The sequence below is a fragment of the Punica granatum genome, chromosome 8 (assembly GCF_007655135.1).
Source record: "Punica granatum isolate Tunisia-2019 chromosome 8, ASM765513v2, whole genome shotgun sequence".
Lineage (NCBI taxonomy): Eukaryota > Viridiplantae > Streptophyta > Magnoliopsida > Myrtales > Lythraceae > Punica > Punica granatum.
The window spans coordinates 20,182,688-20,206,559 of NC_045134.1; the positions used below are offsets into that span (position 1 = coordinate 20,182,688).

General features: G+C 34.3%; 1 protein-coding gene and 1 long non-coding RNA gene across 2 annotated transcripts; both read left to right on the plus strand.

The window, feature by feature from the left end:
- The first annotated feature begins 4,128 nt into the window (after positions 1–4,128).
- LOC116187012 lies at positions 4,129–7,133 on the plus strand. The gene is made up of 2 exons (XR_004151961.1): positions 4,129–4,438; positions 6,079–7,133. It is a non-coding gene; the product is annotated as an uncharacterized LOC116187012 (long non-coding RNA).
- Positions 7,134–15,017: 7,884 nt separating this feature from the next.
- Positions 15,018–17,521, plus strand: LOC116188948 (calmodulin-like). The gene is made up of 2 exons (XM_031518401.1): positions 15,018–15,429; positions 17,275–17,521. The coding sequence occupies exons 1-2, from the start codon at positions 15,124–15,126 to the stop codon at positions 17,380–17,382; spliced, it is 414 nt and encodes a 137-aa protein (XP_031374261.1). The 5' UTR covers positions 15,018–15,123; the 3' UTR covers positions 17,383–17,521.
- Positions 17,522–23,872: the final 6,351 nt, after the last annotated feature.

Consider the following 23,872-nt stretch of genomic DNA (forward strand, 5'->3'; position numbering starts at 1 on the left):
ATCTTTACCTATCATCTTTCGATCTTATGCGATATGTATTTCTCATTTCTCGTAATTCTATGCTTGTATGTGGTATAGTTGACGAAATCCTAGGAATACAACATTGCAAATATATCTATGTAGCTTCTAATACTTGTTGGTAGATACAATATATGGTTTCTTTGGACTGAGTTTTTGGATCACACACGATTAATTATATATAATTTTGTCATCAAATATAGATGGCCAATCAAATTCCTCTGCATAGGTTATGAATATATGAGATGACGTATACAAGTCATGGGAGCCTTAAACCGGAGTTTGAAGTGGGGGTTAACACATTTATACAACACGCAAAGGGCTTGCCTCTATTTGCGAGAGAGCATACAATCATATGCCCTTGTGCACATGACAAATACAAAAGGAAAGGTACTATGTATATTGAAGAAAATGAGAAGAAACATTTATTAAAGTATGGGTTCAAACTTAGTTATTGGTATTGGACTGATTATGGAGAGATTGCACTTGTGCATATGCCACATATTAGTTTTGATGCACTGCGAAAGGCTGAAGAAATGGTATATGGTGTTTCTATACAAAAATATGGGTATGATGATGGTCATAATGACAATGCAACTCTCGGAGACGAGGAGAATGACATTGAGGAAGACACTGACAATTATGAGGAGCCTAATATTGAAGCCAACGAATTCTATGATATGCTCAACAAGTAAAACCAACCATTGTATGCTGGGTGCAAGAATCATTATGCATTAACTATTGTTATGCGAGTGATGAGCATTAAAAGTGATTTCAATGTGGCCAATGGTACAATTGATGAGTTTTTCAAGATATTGGATTCAATATTACCCAAAGAACATAGTATTCCAAAGGACTACTATGAGGCAAAGAAGATTGTGTCCAAACTTGGGTTAGTCATGCATAGAATAGACTGTTGTGAAAATGGATGCAAGTTGTACTTTAAGGACGATGCCAAGGCAGACAATTGTAGGTTCTGTAGTTCACCTCGTTATAAGAAAGTAGGGAGGCGGCTTGCTGCAAAGACAATGTACTACTTACTAATCACTCATAGGTTGAAGCAACTTTTCACTTCAATGAGTTCAACACCTCACATGAGTTGGCATTACGAGAACTGAAGAGAAGACGAAGGTACTATTTCATCCTTCCAATGTAAAAGCTTGGAAGGATTTTGATAGTGAATAGCCAGAGTTTGCCAAAGACCCCAGAAATATGAGGCTCGATCTTGTTTAGATAGGTTCAACCCTTTTAGTCAATTGGCAAGCCATTATTTTTGTTGGCCCGTTATTGTCACCCCTACAACTTGTCGCCCAAAATGTGCATGACGACGTTTTATATGTTCCTATCTTGTATTATTCTTGGACCCAAGAATCCAAAGGGCAAAATAGATGTGTATCTGGAATTGCTAATCGAGGAGCTTAATTTCTTGTGGGAATGCGGCGAAGAGAATTATGATATCTCTAAACGAAAGAGTTTCACAATGAGAGTAGCGTTGATATGGACTGTGAATGACTTCCCAACATATGGTATATTGTCGAGTTGGAACACGGCCGGAATATTAGCATGTCCCTTTGCATGGAGTCGAGTAAGGCATTCACTCTAAAGTATGGTCGGAAGCAGAGTTGGTTTGATTATCATCGTCGATTTCTATCGGTGGGTCACGAATACAGGACTAATAGGAACAATTTCAGGAAGAGAACAATCGAATCGGAAGGTCCCCCAGAAAAACTGAGCCCACTTGAGGTGTGACATTTGGTGCGAAATACACCGAAAGTCACCGATCATGGACACAATTGGACCAAGCAGAGCATATTTTGGAGGCTTCCTTATTGGAAGAAGAATGAACTGCGTCACAATCTCGACGTCATGCATATTGAGAAAAACTTCTTTGATAACATTTTCAACAATGTAATGGATGTGAAGGGGAAGACGAAGGACAACAAAAATACTCTCTTGGACTTGGAATTATACAACAGACGTCCTGAGCTACATCTTGAGCATCTTCCTAATAATCGAGCAGGAAAGCCGAAGCCCAAATATACATTCTCACAAGATCAGAAGAGAGCTATTTGTGAGTGGGTGACAAACTTCAAATGCTCGATGGTTATTCTTCCAATCTTTCCCAACGTGTTGACATATTAAAAGGAAGTTTTTGTGGGTGGAAGAGCCATGATTCTCATGTTTTCATGGAATAGCTGTTTCCAATCGCTTTTAAAGAGTTGCCCAATCACATTTGGAAGCCATTGGCCGAGATTAGTAAGTTTTTCAAAGATTTGTGCTCCATGACACTAAAATTGGACGACTTGGCAAAAATGGAGGCGAATATCCTTGTAATCCTGTGCAAGTTTGAACGGATTTTTCCACCTGCTTTCTTCGATGTAATGGAGTATCTACCTATTCATTTGATAGATGAGGCTCACAATGGAGGCCCAGTCCAATATAAATGGATGTACCCATTTAAGAGATAATATATACTCTGATTTAGAAGATGTTCCGTTCTCATATGAAATAAATTATTCTATTACTAATGGATTCTACTTTGTTGTTAAATTGCACTAACAAATATCTTGGTAAGATTAAGAGAACGATTAAGCAAAAAGCTAGAGTGGAGGGTTCCATTTGTGAAGCATATGTCTGTAAAGAGACGGTGAATTTTTGCTCATATTATTTCGGCTCAGATGTGCTTACATCGAGAACAAGAGTGCCACGAAACGACGATGGAGGACTGAATATGTCGGTCAGCCCTTCGTTTTTCAACGAGTCCGGTCGAGTAGCCGGAAAATATAGGTAGAGGTGGTTGAGTGATGAAGATTTGAATGTTGCTCACTGACATGCTTTGATCAACTATGAGAAGGTTACTCCATATATCGAGTAAGATAAAATCTATACTAAAGTTAAATAGTCAGTTCTTTTTACGCTCTCAATTGCTAATTAATTATCCTACTTGCATTATGAAATAGTTATTTTGTGGCGTCGATCAAAATCCTTGTAGATCGAGTTTCAAGTGAATTTTCAACCTGGTTCAAGAGTTACGTAAGTATATTATTAGTCATGAGGACCCTAACTGAAGTATGCATGAAAGCAAGTTATATCAATTCGATTTATTCTTGGTTGATATCAACATCAATAAATATCCGTGACAGGTTGCAGATCGGAGTAATCTTATAAAGGGCCTAGATTTGGTGTACATGTCCTGGCTTCCCAATAAGAAGGTCAAAACGTGAGAAACATACTTCATCAATGGGTTCAAGTTCCAAACAAATGAATGTACAAAGAATAAGACGACATATAATTGTGGCGTTCGGGTTAAGGGGAATATCGACGAAGGAGCAACTCATCATGACTATTATGGGATATTAGAAAGGGTCGTTGAATTACAATATCCTGGATATCCTATAAAGAAGTTGATTTTATTCTTGTGCCATTGGTTTGATTCATCCTCTCCCAATGGAACCCACAAATTATATCCTGAGTATAGTATTGTTGAAGTGAATCATAAGGGTTGGTACCAGACGATCCATTCATTATTCTAGAGAAGTATCGACAAGTATACTATATACCATAACGTTGCAGCATCAAAGGTAAAAGGAATTGGTGGGCAGTTATTCACACAAAACCGATTGGGCATGTCGAACTAGCTGATTCCTTGGAAGTGGCATTTCAAAATGAGGATCGCTCATGGGTACGTGTATCTGGCACTGACATCGTTGAGCCTTAGCTTGTTGAAGAGGACGACACTTTCGAGTACGTGGAGATTCCACGTACGAGAAGTGATGAAACTAGACCAAGTAGGACGATTGATGACTTCATTGTGGACAGTGATGATGAAGATGAAATTGATGAATATGAAGAAGGCGAAGTAGAAGAGTTGTAGCATATCCCGATGAAGGAGAATATCAAGTCCGGGAAGTGATTCTGAGTTGATCTTATAAAACCCATTTGCTGGTTTATTAAGTTGTAAGCTAAATTTGTAATGGATTTTAATATATATCCTCTGTGATTGTTTTTTGAAGCAATTTGTGCAGGGTTTGGAATGACCAAAAAAAAAATCATTTCAATTTATATATTTATTTTTAGGCGGATTATAGACGGATAAGTTTTAAAATCCGTCTCAAAACCCGTTCGTACGAAATATTTCGCAATGGCACCCTTCTTGAATCCCTAATTTAAATTTCCGCCGCCCCCAAACAACCCAAACCCAACCCAACCTTCGAACTCTTAATCAGAATCGACATCGACCGCAGAAGCAAAGGAAGGAAGAGGGAGCGGGTTCTGCACCATCCCCGGAGCCACTCGATACGCCCAAGCCCGGTCTTCTTCGGATTCTTCCACTCGGAGTTCGAGTCTCCCACTTTCTGCTCGGTGACAGGAGCCGGAGTTCTTGCAGTTCTTCCACTCGGAACTCTGTCACTCCCCGGAGGTTTGTTTCGCTGTCTTGCCCCCACTCTGAACTCTGTGTTTGATTGCTGGAGAATTGATTGCTTTTCATATGCTCTGAAGGTGTTTGAACTCTGTCTTGCCCCCTCACGGAAAGTTTGAACACGGAAAGGGTGAGGATAGTTGGGCTGGGATTTGAACACGGAAAGTTTCGCTGTCTTGCCCCCTCACCCTCACACGGAAAGGGTGAGGATAGTTGAGCTGTGCTTTTAAGTTGTAGGTGAGGATAGTTGAGTTGAGCTGAGAATGGAATGAGAGGGAGAAGAGAATGAAAGGGTAAGGTCTAAATTCTCTGAATTCTAAAGAATGGGCAACTTTTATGGTCTAAATTACAAAGAGGGTTTATGGGTTTAAGTTGTATGTGTGAGAGAGTGAAGGGAGAGGGGAGAATGGGAAGACAGGGAGAAGAGAATGAAAGGGTTAGGATAGTTGAGCTGAGTGCTTTTAAGTTGTAGGTGAGGATAGTTGAGCTGAGCTGAGAATGGGATGAGAAGGAGAAGAGAATGAAAGGGCAAGGTCTAAATTCTCTGTCTGCTTTTCACATTGGCAGCTGATTCCTGTGTTTGATTCATACTTTTTATCTAAAGTTTGGATTTTTGAAAATAGTTGAGCTGAGTTCCCAGCCCACCAAGTTCTGTGGAAGGACTAAGCTTTATTTTTATTTATTTTTAGCTTTTTTCTTGTTTTCCAAAGAGTTGTTTTGATTAAGTGTTGATCTTTTTTCTTTGTTTTCCGAAGAGTTGTTTAGATTCTTGGTTCTGCTGGTTGTTTCTCGAGGCTGGTTTTAGAAATTTAAGGTTGTCTTCGTATTGCCACTGTGAACTAATAGTGGAAAATTTTGTTTTGGAAGAGATTCTGGAAGGCTATGTCTGGGATTAGGTACTGCCCTTTGGCCTTGTGTTGTTTTTGTTTGGATTGTTAGGCCTTTTGTTTCAGTCTCTTGAATATACATGAGTTTCAATTGGTGCGTGTGGACTTTGGCTATTACAGTTTGAGGCTGATGTTCCATATTATGGTTGTAGTTTTGTGATGTTGCTGCCTTATAGCATTCATCTTGTAGTTCTGGGCCTTCTGGTTCATCACTGGCATAGGCTATTTGTGTTATATGAGACACATATATTGTTAGATAGCATCAGTGAATGACATTCACTTTCTCATGATATAGCAAGGATTGAATCCTTTTGCTCATAAGTAGACAAAAGGAAAGATGGTAATCACGCAAATGCTGTACTCTGTGCATCTTCTCTCTTTCTCTAGAAGTAATGCAAGTCCCCCAGATTTAATCGGTTTGCATCTCCCTGTCAGCTGTGTTTATTCTTACTGTTATCCTTAGCTGCTGAGTGCATAGAGATATTGTATTGTTGTGGCCGTACTTTGTTCTATTTCTGCTGAGGGCATTGAATGGATTTGCTCGATTTTGGTTTAAATTTTACTTTTTTCTTTTCAGTTTTCATTGACTGGTTTTGTGAATGTTGTGGGGAATATGTAGGTGGTTTAATTTGCTCGGTTTAAACTGACTGGTTTCAGTTTTCATGGATTTTGCTCGATTTTGTTTAATTTCTTTTAAATTAGATGCAATATACTGCTTATCTTTGATCCTAATGAAGATGAATGTTCTTGCAGAATTATAGAAAATGGCTGGTTCAAAGCTAAATGTGTTAGGAAAAAATCAACAATGAAGGGGAATACCCCTCCATCAGGCGAGCCATCCACAGATTCTCCAGCACAAAGGCAGTCAGCTCCTCTGGGTACACGGAAGCAGTCAGTGCCTCCGGTCAGCTCTACACGGAGGCAGCCAGCTCCAAAACTCTGTCCAGAAGACTTTTAGACGGGAGTTCTAGGGATTCCAGTCCAGAGTAAAGAAGGGTGAAGGTCCCCTTGTGATTGAAAAGATAAAGACCCCCCGCGCGCCCCCCCCCCCCCGGGTCAATGATAAAGACTTTACTGAAGCTGCATTTGCCTCCCACCCGCCCCCAAACAGCTTTTTTGTCCCTTTCAATTTTATAAAATTAATCAAAACTCTAACATATATATATATATATATATGTATATAAAATTCTCTCCTTTCTATATATAGATACTATATAATCACTATGTTAATATTTCATATAAACTTTTGCCTTTTCTATATTTTTCTTATCATATCATTTAATTAAGTGTCTCTTCTTTTTCTTTTTTTTTTCACTACGTCTATATATTCATTAAACTAAGACAATTTCAAATTTAAAGTATTATATCAAATTTTTACGCGATATTAATTTGTTAATATTTTATAATTTTCAATATTACAGATATCGTTTCTCGCTCTTCGATCATACTGACTATATTAATGTAAGGGTATAAGGATTATATTGATGAAAAATGGAAACAAAAATTCTATAAAAATGATAAAAAAAAGCCCAAATAAAAAATATAGACATAAGGACATTTGTGATACACATCAATTTGGATGAACTTGATGTGATTAAGGATAAAATTGATGTGAGTAAGGACTAAATTGGAGTGGCCAAACACTAAATTGATGTGATCATGGATAAAATTGATGTGATCATCGATCTAATTGATGCAATATTTTTTTCAGGGATTCAATTGATGCAATTTGTATAAGTCATGAACGAAATTGTCAACTTACTTGATTTAGAGTAAAAGAACATTAGAGTGGCATATTATTTACAGTTTGGGTCTGATTTGAAACGTTGAGATTTTAACTATATAACAAAGAGTTTTTTTCAAAAGAGGTTGCAGTGCAGCGGCGCACGTTCACTCTTGGTAACTAAAATGTTTCAAGTACGATATTTTGTGGGACTATAGGTGCTCTTTTAATAGTTATTAAGTTTTTTATTTTTTTGTATTATATTTATGCCTTCTCTTGTAATCGAAAAAAAAAGAAAGTTTTTTTAACAGGAATTATTTGAAATTATCAAAGAAACTTTTAATATTCGAGAAAGAATTATACGGCAAAAGAATTTACCCAAAAAAAAAAGGGCAAAATTCATTTTTACACCTAAAATATGAGGAATCTCTCTTTTTTATTTTTATTTTTTGTGCTCTTAACAGTCAATCTTTAATATGGAGTTAAAGATTTTTGAATTCGACTTATATGGTGCATTGGTATTCTCTTCCAGCCTCTGTATATTTACTAGCTTCACCGGCACGTCCCTCGGTGTTGTTGTTAGTGACAGTATATTATATTGTTTAATCTTTGAAAATAATAAGTAACGTAGTTGTGCGGCTCGGGCGTTGAGCAGACTTGCAAATTTTTAATTTTTGATAATTTATATGCTGACAACAGATTTTGATAATTACTAGTTATGTGCTTCAGATACAAACGATTTGTCTACGATTTCGTCATGTATAGTGTCTCCAATTTCTCCCATACTTCTATTGGAGAGGTCAAATCGCAGATCTCCAGCAGGAGCTTGTCTGTTAGGCTCAATATTATCATGCTGAAGGCCTTTGACATCGCGGCCTTCCCATCATTTGGTTTCAGAGCCTATGGTAGCTTGTCTAAAAGATTTAAAGTTCAGGGGGGCAAGATATGTTGGCTCCGCCCCTGTCTATAATTATACCTGCATAGTTAATTAGCCAATAGCCTTGTGCACCATGCGAATCAATTGTCAAAAAAGGAATTTATAATATTCTGACATTTAACTCTCGACGTATAAATAATTTGATTCTTATAAGTAAAATATCTTTTTTTTCAATCATAAAAGAGGTTTATGAACTTAAAATGAAATGAAAATTCTAAATATTTAATAAATGATGCTTGTTTTTAATATTTAATTATTTTTTCATTTTCATTTGAAATCATTTTCGGAATGATGTGGGTTTGGATTTAGAATTTTTTTTAACTCAACTCAACTCCACTTATCTTCATATTAACAATACAATTATTACTTTTTCATTTTTTTAATTTTTTAACCATTCAATTTAATTTTTAATATTAAATTCTCTCAATATTTACTATTTTTTCCACAATTCATTAACACAATCATTACTTAATCATTACTTTATCTCAACTATTCATTACTTTTTCACACTTTTTCTCATAATTCAACAACACAATTATTAAACCAATTAAAATCAAAACTCAACTCAACTCAATTCTAATACCAAACACACAGATTTAGTAAACCCGCAAATTTGAGTTATCGTGAAATCATGTAAGTGATCATGTACTCACTGTCAAGGCAGTAGCATGAACGACTTGTACAATTGTACTTGCATATTTAATTAGTCAATAGTCATGTGCATCATGGAATCAATTGTCAAAAGAAAAATTTGTAATACAATGACATTTTACTCTCGATTTATAAAAAATTCAATTCTTATCAGTAAGATATTTTTTTTAGATCACAAGAGAAGTTCGTAGATTTATAATAAAATATAAATTATAAATATCTAATAAAGGAACACGAGTAGTCTAATATCGAAACAAACCTATAATCCCTGTGCATTCTAGGGATTCCAGTCCAGAGTAAAGAAGGGTGAAGGTCCCCCTGTGAATTGAAAAGGTCAAAGACTTTTTTTTTTTTCCTGTCAATGATAAAGACTATACTGAAGCTGCATTTGCCCCCCACCCGCCCCCCAAAACAGTTTTTTTGTCCCTAATGCATTTTTCAATTTTATAAAATTAATAAAAACTCTAACATCTATATATATATATAGTTCTCCTTCCTATATATAGATACTATATAATCACTATTTAATATTTCATAAAAACTTTTACCTTTTTATATTTTTCTTATCATATCGTTTAATTAAGTTTCTCTTCTTCTTCCTTTTCTCTACGTCTATATGTTCATTACTCTAAGACAATTTCAAATTTAAAGCGTTGTATCAATTTTTCCCGCGATATTAATTTGTTAATAGTTTATAATTTCTAAGATTAGAAATATCATTCCTCGCTCTTCGATCATATGAAAATATTGTTGATTGATAACATTTTTTGGATACCGGCGGCATCGCTCAGGTTCCTTTCTAGTATATACTAAAGAAGTTTGAATACTATTTATTTTTAATTTTAGGATTGGAGGATTGAAATCCATTTAAGCAACTTTAATTTATAATTAGTTATGCTTCATACTTACATGAAAGATAGAGGGAAGGATTTATATACTTGTATTTTATGACTTGTTATGTTATTAGAATTTTCTATAACTGTCTCCAAATCAACTATGTGAAAATGCCTGTTTTCAATTCATGACTAGTTATATTAATTATAAGAAAAAGTTTTTGCATTCATGCACGTGCTTGAATTGCGTAGATCGATTCTTCTTGTAAACATTAGTGAATAATGATGCCTGAAACCCGTGACATGCTAGAGGGGGAGACGGGAGACACTAAAGATAGGGTGATGGCGTCGTACGATTTCAAGATTCTCAATAAGTTCAATGCTGATTTATTAGATACATTTGAACATAAATTATGATTAGGCTGCAATGACTGGACGAGCTTTTTTCAAGGACTGATCCTGGATATGGATTTAGGAGGGCGAAGTCCTTGATGGAGCACTGGGGATATATATATATTTTTTTTTCAGTTACAAGAGAGGTTCATGAGTCTACTTAAATGAAATAGAAAGTTTACATATTTAATAAATGCGTAGATGTAGTTTCACCTGAGTATCGAAACTGGAACCTCTTGGTTATCAGGTGATGATGTGCGCCACCGCGCTACACACTCTTTGATGAAGTTTTTTTTTAATTAGGGGAAAAACAAGGAATAAAAATATAAAAAGAAATATATAAATTTTCTTAAAATATCAAAAATTTAAGGAATAAACTACAACTCTCTTCCCTCAGTCCATCTCTAACTCTCTTGAATGATAAGTTCTTTCCAGCTATGCTTGTACGGTTTGAATTAAATTTAGGGACATCATTTTTTTTCCATAAGGTAACTAGTTTCGGTATTTTATGAAATAAATATTGATCATTATAAGTTATAACAATTGTATTATGAAAAAATTGTGGCAGCATCTTTAAAAACATAAAACAATTTTGCATATGTAATAAGAGGAAAAATTATGCAATAAAACTAAGAAGTGCAAAGTTGCGTAATTGGGAGATACACTCTTTTCCTACAAGATTGTCAGTGACTTAGAGTAAAAGAACGTTAGAGTGAAATATTATTTTCAGAAATGTACAGTTTGGGTTTGATTTAAAACGTTGAGATTTTAACTATGTAACAAAGAGTTTTTTTCAAAAGAGGTTGTAGCGCAGCAGCGCAATCTCACTCTTAGTAACTAAGAGATTCCAAGTTCAATATTTTATGGGACTATCTGTGCCCCTTTATTAGTTATTAGGATTTTTCTTTCTTTGTATTAGACTTATGCCTTTTCTTGTAACTGAAAAAAAAGAAAGAGTTTTTTTAATAGGAATTATTTAAAATTATCAAGAAATCTTTCAATATTCGAGGAAGAATTATACGGCAAAAAAAAATTATCCAGCAAAAAAAAAACGGAAAAATTCATTTTTACACTTAAAATATGAGAAATCTTTCTCTTTTTTATTTTATTTTTTTTTATTTTTTGCTCTTAACAGTCAATCTTTAATATGGACTTAAAGATTTTTGAATTCGACTTATATGGTGCCTTCGTATTCTCTTCCAGCCGCTGTATATTTACTAGCTTCACCGGCACGTCCCTCGGTGTTGTTGTTAGTGACAGTATATTATATTGTTTAAGTATATAATATTGTTTAAGTTGGTCTTTGAAAATAATTATTAACGTCGTTGTACGGTTCGAGCGTTGCGCAGACTTGCAAATTTTTAATTCTTGGTAATGCTTTATATATGCTGACAACAAATTTTGATAATTGCTAGTTGTATGCTTCAGATACATACGATTCGTCTACGATTTTGTCATGTAGTGTCTCCAATTTCTCCCATACCTCCGTTGAAGCGGTCAAAGCGCAGATCTCCTGCAGGACCTTGTCTGTCAGGCTCAATATTATTATGCTGAAAGCCTTTGAAAACGTGGCCTTCTCATCATTTGGTTTCAGAGCCAATGGTAGCTTGTCTTCTCCATCAATCGCCCCTTCAAGTCCATTACGGATTAAAAGCATCTTCATCTTCACTCTCCACAGTCCAAAATCATTTGTTTGATCAAATTTCTCGACCTCAAGCTTTGGTCCCAACATCCTTGTTGACTGACCGTAGCTCTGATACCGACTGTTGTGATCTCGATGCGATTAACGAATAGGCGAACAAAAATCGAGAAATCAAGAGATGAACGACATACGTGGTAAAATCCCTCTCAATGAGAAAGGAGAAACCTCCAGGGGTAGCGCCGGAGAACAATCCACTTTAAGGAACGGAGATTATAAGATACAGAGATTCAATCTCACTCGACTCACACCCAAGATCGCTACATTGAGAAGTAGATTGAATTTATATGAGTTTTCAATAGAATATTAAAGTATGATCCTTAATGATATGTATATCAAATTAAAATAAAATTATTTATTTTTCTAGTTTTAGTCGTTCAATATGCCTATAAATTACAATCAAGCTGTTTACAATCAAGTTGTTTTTATATGATTTTTCGAGTTCTTCAAAATAATAAATTATTATTTTTTCGTAGTTTTGATACTATGGGCACCACTAGGCTCATCACTAAGACATTTTTTTTTCGATGAAATAAGGGGCGAAACCCGATAGAACATATTGTTTTAAATTTCTTCGTTGGCGTTGGTAGAAGGGCACAAAACACAGCCAAATGATAGACAGAAACGTATGAACACCAGTCAGATTTCATTGCTGAAAAACACAAAAAGAAGGAACAAAAAAGGTGACTTATAATCCTCAATCTTTTAACTTTTTTTCCATTTTTATCTTCAACCTTTTTTTTTGCAGGAATTTGTTCTTGATATTTAATTATTTTTTCATTTTCATTCTGTATCAGTTTTTGAATGATTTAGAATATATTATTTGGTAAACACCCAAATTCAAGTTATCGTGAAACCATGTAAGTGATTATGTTTTCACTGTCAAGACAGCTGCATGCACGACTTTTATAATTATACTTGCATAGTTAATTAGTCAATAGGCACGTGCACCATGGGAATCAATTGTCAAAAAAGGAATTTATAATACACTGACATTTAACTCTCGACCTATAAATAATTCAATTCTTATAAGTGAAAATTTTTTTCAATCACAAGAGAGGCTTATGAACTTACAATAAAATAAAAATTCTAAATATTTAATAAAAGACGAGTGTTTTTAATATATATTTTTTTCATTTTCATTCGGAATCATTTTCTGAATGATTAGAATTTGGTAAACACCTGAATTCGAGTTATCGTGAAATCATGTAAGTGATCATGTACTCACTGTCAAGGCAGTTGCTCGAACGACTTGTATAATTGTACTTGCATATTTAATTGGTCACTAGTCATGTGCATCAATGACATTTTACTCTCAACTTATAAAAAATTCAATTCTATATTTAATTGGTCACTAGTCATGTGCATCATGGGAATCAATTATCCAAAGAGAAATTTATAATTCAATGACATTTTACTCTCAACTTATAAAAAATTCAATTCTTAGAAGAAGAAGAAGAACCTTAGTTATAAGACGAGGATGTGCGCCACCGCGCTACACCATCTCTAACTCTCTTGAATGATAAGTTCTTTCCAGCTATGCTTATACGGTTTGAATTAAAGTTAGGGACATCATTTTTTTCCATAAGGTAACTAGTTTCGGTATTTTATGAAATAAATATTGATCATTATAAGTTATAACAATTGTATTATGAAAAAATTGTGGCAGCATCTTAAAAAATATAAAACAATTTTGCATTTGTAATCAGAGGAAAAAATATACAATAAAACTAAGAAGTGCAAAGTTGCGTAATTAGGAGATACACTTTTTTCCTATGAGACTGTCAGTGACTTAAGAGTAAAAGAACGTCAGAGCGAAATATTATTTTCAGAAATGTACAGTTTGGGTTTGATTTGAAATGTTGAGATTTTAACTATGTAACAAAGAGTTTTTTTCAAAAGAGGTTATAGCGCAGCGGCACACGCTCACTCTTGGTAGCTAAGAGGTTCCAAGTTCGATATTTTATGGAACTACATGTGCCCATTTACTAATTATCAGGATTTTTATGTCTTTGTGTTAGACATATGCCTTTTCTTGTAACCAAAAAAAAAGAAAGATTTTTTTTAACACGAATTATTTGAAATAATGAAGAAAACTTTCAATATTCGAGAAAGAATTATACGGCAAAAAAAATTACCTAGCAAAAAAGAAGAAGGCAAAACTCATTTTTACACTTAAAATATGAGGAATCTTTCTCTCTCTCTCTCTCTTTTTTTTTTTTAAATTTATAATTTTTTTAAAATTTTTAAATTTTTTGCTCTTAACAGTCAATCTTTAATATGTAGTTAAAGATTTTTGAATTCGACTTATATGGTGCCTTGGTATTCTCTTCCAGCCTCTGTATATTTACTAGCTTCACCGGCACGTCCCTCGGCGTTGTTGTTTGTGACAGTATGTTATATTGTTTAAGTTGGTCTTTGTAAATAATAATTAACGTAGTTGTACGGTTCGGGCTTTGCGCAGACTTGCAAAATTTTAATTTTTTATAATTTGGTATATATGCTGACAACAAATTTTGATAATTGCTAGTTGTATGCTTCATATACATACGATTCATCTACGATTTCGTCATGTATAGGGTCTCCAATTTCTCCCATACCTCCGTTGGAGAGGTCAAATCGAAGATCTTCCGTAGGACCTTGTTTGTCAGGCTCAATATTATTATGCTCAAGGCCTTTGACATCGTGGCCTTCTCATCATCTGGTTTGAGAGCCGATGGTAGCTTGTCTTCTCTATCAATCGCCACTTCAAGTCCATTACGGATTAAGTGTATCTTCATCTTAACTCTCCATAGTCCAAAATCATTTGTTCGATCAAATTTCTCGACCTCAAGCTTTGGTCCCAACATCCTTGTTGACTGACCGTAGCTCTGATACCGACTGTTGTGATCTCGATGCGATTAACGAACATGCGGACAAAAATCGAGAAATCAAGAGATGAACGACATACGTGGTAAAACCCCTCTCAATGAGAAAGGAGAAACCTCCAAGGGTAACACCAGAGAACAATCCACTTTAAAGAACGGAGATTATAAAATACAGAGATTCAGTCTCACTTGACTCACACCCAAGATCGCTACGTCGAGAAGTAGATTGAATTTATATGAGTTTTCAATAGAATATTAAAATATGATCCTTAATGATATGTATATCAAATTAAAATAAAATTATGTATTTTCTAGTTTTAGTCGTTCAATATGCCTATAAATTACAATCAAGTTGTTTCTATATGATTTTTCGAGTTCTTCAAAATAATCAATTATTATTTTTTCGTAGTTTTGATACTATAGGCACCACTAGGCTCATCCCTAATACATATTTTTTTCGATGAAATAAGGGGCGAAGCCCGACAGAACATATTGTTTTAAATTTCTTCGTTGACTTTGGTAGAGGGGTACAAAACACAGCCAAATGAATGTCTTATATATAGATAGACAGCAACTTATGAACACCAGTCAGGTTTCATTGCTGAAAAACACAAAAAGAAGGGAAGAAAAGAGTGACTCTATAGATACAGTTCCCATCTTTATTGATAAGAAATATCGGGGCTTGTGAGAGAGGAATGGAGGAGCTTAGGAACGCTGCCTTGGCTAATTATCAGTCGCTGACGAAGAAGCAGAAGGGCTTAGCAAAGGAGTTCTTCAAATCACTGGACACGGATGGAGATGGTAGCGTGAGTCTAGTTGAGTTCCTCGAGTTCCTCCAAGAGGCGGGCATGTATAACGGAACTGATTCCGCTGATATGTTCAAAATGTTCGACCGAGATGGTAACGGGACTCTCGATTTCAATGAGGTCATCACCCTCTACTACTACCTCACTCTCGTACCTGGTGTGCAAAATCGATCCGCTGCCAGAGGCATAAAAGAGGTAATATGTCTATAATCAGAAGAATTTTTTTTTTACATATTTCAACGAAAAGTTAATTTTTGACCATGTCTCAAACGATTCTTGCGCGAGCTTTAATTACATTTTAAAGTTGCCACCAACCCTAATCCCATCCTAGAAGTATCTGAAATACGAATTTAATATATATATATATGTGTGTTATGTTCACTGAAAAAAATATGTTGATATATATTCTGGGATATGAGAAATTGAGAAATCGAGAAATCTTGATGGTGATATATATTCTTGAGATGTAATCTAGATTTTTAAAGATTTCTTGTGTATACATATTAGGAATTTAAATATTATTAGGATATCTATAGATAGATTTCTATGGGATTCCTTAAGTTGTTTGGGATTTAGTGTCTCCTAATAAATCGGGATATGTGGGAGTTCTATGGGATTTAGGGGAGTATGCTAAATTATAATTTCTGTTGTAATTTGTTGCCGGAAATAAGAAGAAAATTGTGCCCGGAGTCTTGCCCGTGGATGGATGGACATCACTGTCCTGAATCACATATGCCGATCGTGTTTTTCCTCTCTTCCTAATCTCCTCAATGTCACGAGTTTATTTTTGTACGAACGATCCTGGAATTCCCTAACAAGTGGTATAAGAGCGAGGTTCATGAAGTGAAATTGTGTTCGTGTTGTTTTGATCTTGATGAAAGGAACGAGTATGACCGGATTCTAGATACCGCGATTTGATTGGACAAACTTTTCCCTGTGGGAGCTGAAGATGCATGCGGTGCTAGTGAAACACGAGTGTTCAATGTAGCTGATACACAGTAATATTAAAACTTATAAGAATTAGGGTAAGCTATGAATAAGCAATTTTTATTATTTCTATATATACTAGTTTTGAAACCCTCGCATTGTGCAGATGCTAAGAATTATTCATATTTTTAACAATAGGCCATTATAAAATATCGATAAGAATATCTTTATAGACTTATTGAAATATGCTCATATCATACAAAACATGAATTGTGAATTGGTTATGGGTGATTTATAGTCTATTTGACCATGGAAGTCCACACTAGATAGAATAGAACTCTTGTATATTAGAGGGGGGAGAGAGTTAAAATGTTAAACTGAGAACAATGTAAATTTACTTCTTATAATTTTTTTTATTGGAAAAATCATAGAAAAAAACATAAATAATTACAAATGTTCAGTAAAATTTCAAATCTATATCAGTCAACGAAAACTCGTAGATTGAATGGAGAACTCCTTACTTACAGGGGCCTACTTTAATTATATATGATAGATACTTTTCTAATATTTCTTACATTAAAATCTAGTATTATCTTTCTAATTATAGATTTACTTAATTCTTAAACTTATCTTTCCTGTATGTCTATAGTTCTTACTATAATTTAACTGAAAAATCATAAACATGATAAATATTGATAATTTTTAGAATTTTCATTTTGATATACTTGTTTTGAATTTAACTAAATTTCATTATTTTACTATGATTGAAACATTAATTTATATATCTATATGTATATATATGTATTGGAGTAAAATAAGTAATGCATAAAATTATTTCATATATTCAAATTATGTAAATAACGTCATTTTAATTTTTAGGTGTTTTATCTTGAATTTCTAGGTGTATAAACTGATAAGATAAGAACTCAAAAGCTTTTAGTTATCATATCTTGCACATGAAGTAATTCCTTTCCGGTTCGTGAAAAAGGCTCAACGATGAGTTGAGGGTTTGTCGTTTCGTCATATATGGTGAAGTACATTTATCCTTACATACATTACATGTTGCCATTATATATTATATATAGATAATTAAGTAATTATAATATTTCTCAGGGGAAATGGAATAGGGCTTTTAAGGCAATGGAGGCCTTTGCCGTGGGTGCCACCATCGGACAAGTCATTGGAGGCGTTGCTGTGGCAGCAGCATGTTCTATAATGTAATTAATCGATCAGACACCTCATGATCGAACTCTACCTCTAGATGGAGTATCTAATTAAGAGTTCTATATTTGTATTGCCCTTTAATGTACTAGGCCAAAACATGTGAAACATATTAACACCATGATCTTTATATGCCTTACAGAGTTAATTCTTGGTCCTTTCATAGAAAAGGTGGCGCCCGATCTTGTCCATCTATGGTCGACCATCAAATAGAGCATCGAATATCAAAATCAAAAGGTTGTTTGGATAGGATGGGCAATATGAGTCATGCTAAGGGAGGACCATGCTCCTAGTAGGACATAAACGAGAGAAATAACAAGATACGAGAAGTTTCTAACGAAAAATTTGTTGATTTCATATTGAAAATAAATGGCATCGCACTGAGCTCTCTTTCTTGGCAAAAGAAAATACCACTAGCTAGATTTTTTTTTTGTTATAAAGTTTAAAGAAGACAGTTAAGATACCAAGTGTTGGGCAGATTTTTCCGATGTTTATTTGCTCTAGCCATGATCACTAGGCCGATAACAATATTATCAAAACGTATAGACATTTGTGAATGAAAAAAGTATGGACATTCAGAGAGAGAGAGAGAGAGAGAGAGAGAGAGAGCGAGAGCGATTTCGACAATGGTGATGCCAATGGCTCGGAACTCGTCACGCAGATCCAAGTTAGCCAGAGGAATGCTGTGCGCAGAGAGCGGTCGAGCGTACACGAAAGTGGAATGCCCAAGTTCCAAAGTCGCCCTTACCGTGTTCTTGCCAATGTAGCCTGCTCCTCCAAAAAAAAGTATCGTCCACTTGTTGCCTACCTCCATTTCCATTTCCCTTCTATCCTCTCTCTCTTTCTTTCTATTGTTTGTGATGTTTTCAAATGAGCATACCAAGGGTTAATGTTAGAGACTACGCTCCTTGCCAATTAATAAGTCAATTGTGCCAAATCACGATATGTTTTCAAAGTATTAGCTTAAAAAAACTTCAATAAGGGTGTCAACTTGTCTCAGCTATGACTGCTGGTGAACTTTATCCAATAATAATACGGTTTACAAATTGTACCGCATTCAATATTCAACATGTCTGTTTTATTGGTAGACATTAAGTAGGCTGGTGTAGTGGGTGACCTCCAATTTAGGACCACCACTCGCAACTTGCATCTCCTGGGATTCTTTTCTTTTCTTTTCTTTTTACGATTAAACCAAATGATTAATGAGTTGAAGCTCACGATCAATTGATCATTTGGAAAATTAGGAATATTATAGTTAAAAAAGGAGTTTCATATGACTCCAGATATTTTGGGTGAATATATGACTAGGTTTTACGTATGTTTATTCTTGGACGAATGCAACATACAATCCATTAATTAAATTTCCTTTATTCTTCTCTATTTTACAGGCTCATGCGAGCATCAGGATATAGCGGTACGATCTTTGTCTTTCGATTTATCTAAAACTGGATTCTGCACCACGTTACGCGCTGTTAAATATTTAAATTGACGTATAATAATAACTTCATAAATTGACAAAGCATGAAGATAGAAGTTTATAAAATTTACCTCTACATTTTTATTTAATTTTATTTATTTACCTATTCATGTGAATTGGGCCAATTGACCAATAAAAATAATCAAGTTAAGTGATCTTATTTTAATCAATTAACCTGATTAGTTTGCATAAAAAAGCTGCATTGTGTGTACGAAATTTCTGCCGATATAATGCAACCACTTTCCCTCCTTTAAAATCTAGTTACTCCTCCAATTTCTTTACCCAAAAAAAAAAAAGTTGCTCCTCAAGCAACGTAGACTGTTTTTTTGGAGAAAGGTAGTTGGACTCTTCATTCCAAACAGCACTCGACTATTTGACTGGCCCCTCTGTTCGTGTTTTCTCCTTATACAAATGAACACACAGTAGTCACAAGCACATTTAGGAGGTCCAAGATTACTAGATTCATCGAATACGCCTTCAAAATTATAGAAATTGTAATTACCTTGCTTTCTCTTATTTTTAGTAATTGTGTTTTCCGTATGAAAGCAAGCTTAAGTTGTGGTCATTTTCTTAAACCAAATTGCGGCATTGCAATGCCTTTGCTATGTTCTTTTATATCTAAGCCATATATAATATGGATTAAAAAGATTATACCCACCATGATAAATAATATTATAATGATTTAAGAAGGAAAAAAATAGTTGGAGGCCCATTGAGTTTTCGAATATCAAGGTGTACACCTAAAAAAGGAAAAACAAAAACAATTGATGCACGGTTGATTAGGAACATAGAGGGACAAACAAAAAAATTGATGGCTCTGGAGGTGAACGGCGATTTCAACCAGAGAGTGGTGAACGCCGGTGCAACCCCCAGACCCCCTGACCCACTACCCCTAATTTCCTTTTCTTTTTCTTTTTTTTTCGCTAATCCAGTTTGAGCTTGATCGGCCCACTAGGAGGGTAAAACTCTCATAACGTGAATTTTTTCCATTTACAAGACTCGAACCTGCGATTTTGCTTACAAGCGCCGCATTACTTGAACCGACTGATGTTGGTTAATGGAGTCACATTAGGATTGACAAGAAGAGTTAATAGCATTGTAGATGTGAAAATAAAATGGGAGTTATAGTTTGACGCAGCATATACGCGAGTAACTAGTCACAGACCCGTTGATTCGAGTACAAATAACGGAATTACGACCTTCTATCACCTATTGATTCTACGAATACCAAGGAATAGGCATCAAAGTCGAATCAAATCCGAGATTGGGCAAAGAGCACGAAAACTCCAATTTTTATTAATTGATCAAAAGACAACTTCCTTAACCCTAGGATTTTACAATGCTTAAATAGAATTAAAAATGTCTAAATTGCAGGAAAGATATAAACTTTTCCTAAAATTATAAAAACGCCCAAATAACATAAAAATATCCGTTTGAGGCCCTAAACAATAGAATTCGGCATAAATCTTGTCTTTTCACTGCAATGGCCGTGAGTTTTGCTCTGGAGACCGTTTCCCTCGAGATAGGGTCGTCATAACCTATTTTTCTCGAGATATCAATTTGCCACGTCTTCTGCCGCATCATAGTTCTTGTGAGTTCATGACTTTTTGTATAATTCATCCAATTTTCGGAATAAAAGGTGAGATCAAACAAATCTTCTCTTTTTTTTTTTGGTGAAGAGATCAAACAATTTTGCTTTACACAAAGGGTAAATTGCACCGGTGGTCCAAAATGTTTTACAAATGTTTCATGATGGTCCAAAAAGTTTTTTTCGCTACATGAAGGTACAAAATATTTCAAAGTTGTTTCATGATGGTACAAACCGTCAATTGACCCTGACACCGTTAACATTTTGCTGACGTGGCGCGTCCTATGTGTTACTTTTGTTATGTGGAACCAATCATAGTGCGCCACGTCATTTAAGACAAAATAAAATTTTAAAAAGTCCAAAAAAATACAAAAAAATAATTAAAAAAATACAAAAAAAAAGTAAAAAATTTTTAAAAAAAAAAAAAATATTTTAAAATTTTTGAAAATTTTAAAATTATTTTAAAAGGATTTTTAAAATATTTTTTATTTTTTTAAAATATATATAAAAAAAATACAAAAATACCAAAAAAGAGTAAAAATTTTGAAAAAAAAAAAAAAAAAAAAAATTTTAAAATTTTCAAAATTTTAAAATTTTTTAAAAATTTAATGATTTTTAATTATTTTTAAATTATTTTAAAAATAATTTTAAATAATTGTAGAAAAATTTAATATTAAAATTTTTTAAATTTTAAATTTAAATTATTTTAAATTTTAAATTTAAATTATTTTAAATTTTAAATTTAAATTATTTTAAATTTTAAAATTTTAAAATTTTTCGAATTATTTAAAATTTTTCGGCCACGTTAGCAAGGAGGTGACACGTAGTAGCCACGTCAGCGTCGGCTTGACGGCGTCAAGCTCGAGTTGACGGTTTGTACCATCATGAAACAACTTTAAAACATTTTGTACCATCATTAGCGAAAAAAACTTTTTTGGACCATCATAAAACATTTGTAAAACATTTTGGACCACCAGTGCAATTTACCCTTACACAAAAAACAGTACAGATTATCTCGTATAAACAGTACTCACGAAGTTGGACTCGGGGATTAGTGATCTTTTTCAGAGATTGACTATCAGATTTACATAAATGAAGAAAGGTAATGTCAAAATAAAAGATTAATGTCAAATGAAGTAAGGTATTGATCATTTCCATCCTGTAGTTATGTATATCATACAAAAACAATATTTCATCTATTTTCCTAATACATATAGAATCAAACAGCATCTAGGGGACGTGACCCGGGGTTACATTGCTCAAAAGTACCAAATGCAATGCCACGGGAGGCATGTTGAATCTTTGTAAACCAACTGACCATCTAAGACCATAATTAGCGAGCCAATCCTCACATTTGTATGGCGAATCCCTACTTTCCAATCCAGCGTTCCATTCTTACAATTTTATTTACTCAATTTTTAAAGAATTATGTGACAATTGTTAAAGATTATTTGAAAATCTTGCATCTTCTATTTTCTTCTTTTATTCCTTTACAACATTACGATGTTTAAATTTCCGCCTCTCCTAAAGAAAAAAGGGAATAGATTCTAAACAATGTAGTCGGAATCTGAGGTATAATACTAGTCGTGGATAGATTCCGCTTCCCTAACCTAATAAGATAGGGACACGGTTTAAATTTTAAGAACCTATTTTCTATAGGGTAGGGTCCGGATCTCATATAAAATATAAGATACTTGAACCCACTCACCCTTAATTAATATGTTTCTGTAATTTAAAAAAAGAAAAGAATAGAAAAGAAAGAAACTCATGGAAGGCAGGAGTGAAAAAACTATAATACCTTATAACTTTGACTCTTTAGTAATAAGTGCACCACAGTACTCTACAGGTTATTACGTTTTAGAAATAACTCATTCCGATATATTCGAAATAAGGCATTCCGACTTTTGGCATATGTGAATTCGTCGTAGTTGAGACAATCATTTCTCGACTAAGATAAGATTGACAACTCCGAATTTTGCCAATCCATGAACTTAATTATCACTTTGCATATTGTAATTGTTAATGGACCAGGCTACAAACCATATATAGGACTTTGACATGGGTATATATATTGGTGCCTCCACCTCTCTTCCCTGACATCTCAGTTTACCCTCTACTTCGTACTAGTACAGATTCATACCTTTCTCCTTAGAATGAATGGGTAAAGTTGTGTTGGAGTATAAGCTCCATAACCATCGACTAATCTTTTTTATTTTAGTGATAAAAATTAATATACACCAATATCAATCAGTGTATATATATATATATATTTGCAAATCCATATAATATCATTTGGTAGGCATGCATATATGCTCACCCTGAGATTCAGCAAAAACTCAAAAAATAAGGGTAAGTTTGCCTTTTTCCAGACGACGTATTGACGAATATAAAGAAGCACTCCCAATAATGGGATGAAGTGGAAAGATTGACCTCTAGATTGGGGTATAGGTCAACCTTCCACTTCATTCTCAAAAATGGGATGAAGTGGAAGGTTGGCCTCTAGATTTTGGCGATGAAGTGGAAGGTTGACCTTTAGGTGGGGTCAACTTTCACTTCGCAGGGACAGAGAGAACTAGTTTTAATTCAGGTCGTAATTTTTCTTTTTTGATTAAAAAATCGTTACCAAGAAAAAATAAACATTACGACCTGAACTAAAACCAGTTATTTGTTTCTTTTCATGACATGCTTTATATAGTGTTAAGCTATCTACCGATAATTAGTATATCGACTTACATTTTGAAAGTTCACTTTACGTTCTACGGCATGAATACCGTAGATTTGCTCATCTTGTCGTTTAAATTTCATCTTTTTGTTTTTTTTTTTTTTTTTTTGTTTTAGTGATGAACGACCTTTATTACTCCAGGTGCACCATTAGGCTCCAGAACCCACGGGACGTTGTATCATCTAGACTCTAATCTTTTAATTGTTATTGAGTTGCAATTTCATATTAAAACAAATCGTATTTGCTCAAATGATATTTTTCGTTATTGGACTTAATAGGTGACATAACAATTTCATTCAATACAGGGGGAAAAAACAAAAAAAACTAAAAGAGTACCCTACTCCTTTTGATTGGACTATTAGGAGAAGAGCATTCAATCGATATGACATCACAGATCGATGCATCATGTTCTCACAGATCGGACGATGATGCGGCAGAAGGCCTGACAATTCGGTACCTGGAGAAAATTAGGTTCTGACGACCTTATTTTGAAGGAAATGGCCTCCGGAGCAAAACTCACGGCTTTCGTGATTTTTCGATATTTAAGGCAAATTCCATCGTTTAGGGCCTCAAACAGGCAATTTATGTTAATTAGGGTGTTTTTGCAATTTTAGAAAAGTTTAGTTCTTTTTATGCAATTTAGATTTTCTTAAACACTATTTAAGTTTTGTGTAAGCCCTAGCGCTGGAGGAGTCGTCTTTTG

Bases quoted from the DNA above. Each gene is read 5' to 3' on its own strand.
- LOC116188948 (XM_031518401.1), top strand. From the start codon at position 15,124: ATGGAGGAGCTTAGGAACGCTGCCTTGGCTAATTATCAGTCGCTGACG. The intron at 15,430-17,274 runs GTAATATGTCTA...AATATTTCTCAG, and splicing joins CTGCCAGAGGCATAAAAGAG to GGGAAATGGAATAGGGCTTT.